Source organism: Propithecus coquereli, unplaced genomic scaffold (genome assembly GCF_000956105.1).
Source record: "Propithecus coquereli isolate 6110/MARCELLA unplaced genomic scaffold, Pcoq_1.0 Scaffold334, whole genome shotgun sequence".
Taxonomy (NCBI): Eukaryota; Metazoa; Chordata; class Mammalia; order Primates; family Indriidae; genus Propithecus; species Propithecus coquereli.
The window spans coordinates 993,029-998,685 of record NW_012148997.1 but is presented as its reverse complement, the minus strand read 5'-3'; the positions used below and the strand labels follow the sequence as shown (position 1 = coordinate 998,685).

The following is a 5,657-nucleotide window of genomic DNA, read 5'->3' as shown; positions in this document are numbered from 1 at the left end:
TACTATGATTCCAAAGTTCGTACTATTTGTGTCATATATTTTAATTCTGCATATATTTAAATTCAATTTTGATAACTTTAATAACTAGATTAACTCTGAGTCTGCTCCACTCAAGTTTTTTCTCATGGCCTGGTCTCATGGCTTTGCTATTAAGTTTTGATTAAATACCACCACTGTGTTTATATATATATATATATAAACCAATTCTGTAAGATGTTATTGTTCTACAAAGACAAGCTATCTTTGTCGCTAGTATGCAGTTAGAGCAGGAGTAGATCACTTTTCCCTGTCACAGTGTGGGGCTAAACCAAGCTGGATTTTGTTCACTGTGAGGACCCTTGTGTTCCCACTGCTGCTTACTCTTGGGGGAGCTTTTCAAGGATCTCAGCTGAATTTCCTCCTTCTTGAAAGGCCCTGATGAAATCCACTTATTTTCTCCATTACTCTATGAGACTGCTGAAAACTCTTCTGTTTCTCAGTCCTGCCCTATTTACCAATGAAGTAAGGGCTTAAGAATAAAAGTGGTGTCCACTCTTTATTCTCTTTGTCTTTCATTCTCACTGGGTTCTTTAATACTCTGGCTGCTTTGGAAATTCTGAATGTCTTTTCGGCCTTCTTGGTCTCATGAAACTGCTAAAACTACTGAGCTTTTGAGCCACTGGCAATATTTTCTGCATGCCTTTCAGTCATATAAAAACTTCTTCCGAATGGGCACAAACTTTGAGGGCAAAGTTGGTAAAATGTTAGGTTCACCGAAATATACTTCTCTTGCACTGGAAAATCTCAGCGGCCTTTGTGGCATTGCAGTAACTCCAAACAGGTGACTTTTGTGTGTTATCCTGCTACCTCATGTGCTTGGAAGGATGATTGTTCTTCTAAAATCTACTCTGTCATAGCAGAAAGAGTTCCCCTCCATTCTCCACTTGATTAAGATCTATTCATATTTAATTAACATTTTATTTTATAGTAAGAGTTCTTACTATAAAATATAGATACTTTGATTACAAATTCATACTTATAACAAGTAGAAAAACAAAAATGTATGATAATTTGATAGAATTTATTAGGTGGAGAAGTATAAAGGATTATTTGATAAAGTTTATGTATTTTAGGAAGAAATTTTTAAAAGCACTCATGATCTCACGTGGAGGTAGGGGGATGTGTGGAGAGGAATTTTGTATTATTTTCCTTTTTAATCTTGCCTTTCTCTTGCTATGACATCAAATAAAATACAGTGTTGTCCTTCTAGGTTAAATGGTAAAGTCAGGCGGAAGCTCACAGATACTCTATGTCATCATATTTAATATAACCACTTTTTTCAGTCTGAATGGGAGTTACCTTTGAAAGTTTTAATTTTGAGTAATATAGTCTTCACTTTATCTAAATAAACTTTCTAAAACACCAAACTAATCACCCCATTCTCCTTTGTAAATCTCTTCAAACTCTCTGCTAATTTACTGAAGCTGAAGTGGCTAAGAATAGGCACCCCAAAATATGCCACTCTAGCGTATTAAGTTAAAGGCACTTAAAAAAAAAAAGCAGGTTGCAAAATGATCATTCTGACCTTCCTATTTCTTAAAAGAAAGAGATGAGGCTGGGCTCATGCCTATAGTCCTAGCACTTTGGGAGGCTGAGGCAAGAGGATCACTTGAAGCCAGGAGCTGGGGACCAGCCTGGACAATTGTGAGACTCTGTCTCTACAAAAAACTAAAAAATTAGCCAGGCATAGTTCCAGCCACTTGGAAAGCTGAGGCGGAAGGATTTCTTGAGTTCAGGAGTTTAAGGCTGCAGTGAGCTATGATGATGCCACTGCACTCTAGCCTGGGCAACAGAGCAAGACCCTGTCTCAGGGGGGGGAAAAAAAAAAAAGAAGAAGAAAGAAAAAAAGAAAGAGATGAAATCTCCATGGGAAAGATGCAACATCCTTATCCTCAAGTATGAAAAGTTGAGACCGAGAGAATTCTGTACAAACCTTCTTAAAATAACTTTTATCTTCTAAGCCTACCAACATAATTTAGCTGCTCCTCACAAATTATCCAATCCAGTATATGAGCAACTGACTCTAAGTGCTTCTACGGGTCTTCATTTCTTTATGAGGGCTCCTGTGCCATGTAAAATTTGCATCAAATAAATGTGTATGCTTTTCTCCTGTTAAACTATCTTACGTCAATTTAATTTTGGGCCCAGCTGGACCCTAGGAGGATAGCAGTGGAGTTTTGCCCTCCTACAAAGTGCCATCCATACTCTGTGCACTGCGGTACTTCTAGGAACACTCCTTTCTCCTTTGCTGTATAACTCCTATTTGCTTATTAAGTCTCGGGCTGCTCTAAAAAGCCTTTCTCTTTACTGTGTTATGTTCTACTTTCCTGTGTGTTTTTACAGAACAGCAGTCCCCAACCTTTTTGGCACCAAGGACTAGTTTCATGAAACACAGTTTTTCCATGGACCGGGTTGCGAGGGATGTTTTCGGGATGATTCAAGAACATTACATTTGTTACGCAATCAAACCTCTCTGCAAATGATAATCTGTATTTGCAGCTGCTCCCCAGCACTAGCATCACCGCCTCAGCTCCAGCTCAGATCATCAGGCATTAGATTCTCATAAAGAGCACGCAACCTAGATCCCTCGCATCGCAGTTTACAGTAGGGCTCGAGTTCCCATGAGACTCTAATGCCACTGCTGATCTGACAAGAGGTGGAGCTTACGCAGTGATGCAAGTGATGGGGAGCAGCTGTAAATATAGATGAAGCTTCGCTAACTCACCTGCTTGCCACTCACCTCCTGCTGTGTGACCTAGTTCCTAACAGGCCACTGACCAGTACCAGTCTGCAGCCCGGGGGGTTGGGGACCACAGCTTTAGAGCATAAAACATACCACACTTTCAGGGAACACCTTTTATATGCAAAGTACTGCCATCAAGTTATGAACAGGCAGAGCTGATCTCAGCTTTATGGGCTGTATGGTCAAGCAAGGAAGAACAACTTCACGCCAACAATTAGAAATAATTAACAAAATGATTCAAAGTGTTCAGAGTGCCCTAGAGGAGAAATAAAGGGAGGGGTATGGAAACGTAGAGTAGCTAAATCTAACCTTGAGTAATAGTTAAGGAAAGTTAGTCAAACTCTGCCATGCATGGGCTATGCAAAGAAAAGGAAAACTGGGATTCTTGGCAGAGGTGAAAATGTGCAAAAACACCTTAAGGCTGGAGAAAGGGGGGGATATGGCATATTTTAGGAATAGGGAGAAAGACTGGTGCAGGATGGGCCTGGAGAATGCACTGGGCCCAAAGCATGTCAGGGCCCGTGGCAGCCCTGGCACTGCATTTGTCTCCAAGAAAGAACTCACTGTTGGGCTGCGGGCAGAGCAGTAAGCTGTCATCTCCCAGCTGCAACCCCTCAGGATGCAGCCCATCAATCCACCAATTCTACGCTCTTCCCTGGCAACCTCTGACCACACCCACAGCCCTCTTGAGCAGCCTCTAGTCTATGACTAAGCACAGGGAGACTGCAAGGTTGTTGCTCTTTCCGCCCAATGCTGGGGTCCTCTAAGAGGTACTCTGGCTTCAGGACTCTCCACTGGATTAGCCAAGACTTTGTTTTGCAGATCACTCCCTCTTCGCCTAGTATGAGGCTCTCTCTGAATAGGAGTCTTGTTGAGTGTGAGATATGATCATTTGTTTTAAGGCTCAATGACTGAGCACTGTATTACAGATACTATCAGTTAGACACAACAAATGAGACTCACAAAACTGCATTCTCAGCTTTTAATAATTTCAATAGAGGTGCTGGGAAAATCGAAACACAGCTGTGAAGAGTTATAATTTTTTTTCTAAGAAATTCAAAATCAGCCATATCTGGATGAAGTAGATAACTCTCAATTGGTTGTTTTTTATTTCCATTAAAGAAATATTTAATTACAGCAATTTCCTGCTGGAAATAGCACAATACATTTGATGTAGTTCAGCAAAACTACAACAGAGATGAGAAATGTTCGCTCAATTACTTTTGCTGAGTTTGCAGACTGAGCTGCTTGCCAATTAGGACAGTTAACAAGGTTTTTCTTCAAAGGAAAAAAAGGATTTACTACCTCAACTTAGGAAATACATGCTACAGTAGATCTTCGATAAACTTTTGCTAGGGAGCAAATTTTTACTAGAGTTGCCTCCCTTACACCTATCCCACCCCGTCAAATGTGTATTAGCCTCATGGTTTGAATATATGAGCCATGTGGATTGATCCCACTCCCCGCTCTAGCCTAGGATGCTCAGTATTCTCTCCTTTGCCAAAACCAAGAGTGGTTTTATGGAGAGACCTTAGAAGTCAAGTCTGATGACGGTGGGAAGCGATGCAAACACTGACCCCCTCCAATTCCTGAATCCCCCTACCTGTGTGGGGTAAAAAGTTTCTGCAGGTGGCAGTTGAAGACAATCAGGGAAGCCAGTGCAAAGACAAAGCCTATGCAGCAAAACCAATATAAATCAAAGAAACAGAGCATGAGTTCTGATTGAGCTGTGTCCCAAGACTGCCTTATCCAACAGGGTTATTAAGGGTAGGTTGAAATGTATTTTCTGTTACTTGTGCTATCAAAGCCCTTCTAATATTCCAAGGTATTTTCCTAGTTTTCTTGGTTTAAAAATACATGATTGATCATACATCTCAACATAAAACTTATTGTCCCTGCCAGAATAAAAAAAGGTCAATTGTCATTCAGGGCTTCAGGTTTAACTTTGTAGCTCTTCACTAAACATACTTACAAAACTTTGCATACCATTTCAATAGGTATCACAAATATAAACTTCTGTATCAACTAATTAATGTGATTAAATATATTTGGATGCTAGGTCAAAATCATTACTGAATATCTTAAAGAGTATGTAAATGCAAAACAGTAGACTCTTCTCTGGCTTAAAAAGAAAATAAAATTGATATTTTGTTTGTTTATATGAGTTTGCAATAATGGCCCATAGACCAAATTGAGGGCATATTTGCTTGTCTGTTTTGCCCACACAATATTTAAATAGACATATTACAAAAACACACACAGTTCTGCACGGCAACAATCAACTAGCGATGAAGAATAGTCACTTTAGGCCAAGAATGAGTTTCCAGTTTTAATTGCTTTACACACGGTCCAGTAAACCCATCTTATGACCTTGTCACTGTGAGATGTTTACATTTGCGACCTCAGATTTACGTGTACACACTAATGTTTTTGCAGCTAAGGACAGATTTATTTGATATACAGAAAAAGCCTGACAGAAATAAAAAGAATAAAATAGCATAGAAGTAAATATCCACTGCAGATTAATAAAAACTGTAACAGGATCTTTCACATCCTTGATAGTAAGACCCTTAACCACCAAATAAGTGCATATCTTACCTTTAGGTCTTTTTCGTCTATCTTCTTTTGGAGTATTTTGAGGCACTTGGTAAAGTCAGTGTGTTCTTGATCAGGAGTTGAAATAAGCTCACATCCCTATGTTTTGAAGTAAAAGAAAAGTAAGAATAAGTAATAATTTTAGCCTTATGAACAAGATCAAGAGCTGTAGAAGTAACAATAAGGTATCAACAGACATATTCTTTTACGCCTGTATCGTTAGATTCATTATCATTATCTTTTTTATTTCACATCACAGGTCTTTCAGGAATGGTGTTAG

The 5,657-nt window shown here is 39.4% G+C and overlaps 1 protein-coding gene across 1 annotated transcript in view; it reads right to left on the bottom strand.

Annotated features, from left to right (window-relative positions):
• The window catches only part of TPK1 (thiamin pyrophosphokinase 1), a 478,721-nt gene that overhangs the window by 195,434 nt on the left and 277,630 nt on the right, over nt 1-5,657 (bottom strand). Inside the window, exon 5 of the mRNA XM_012650556.1 lies at nt 5,381-5,476. Coding sequence (XP_012506010.1) covers nt 5,381-5,476 — 96 coding nt within the window. The remainder of the gene's footprint in view (nt 1-5,380; nt 5,477-5,657) is intronic.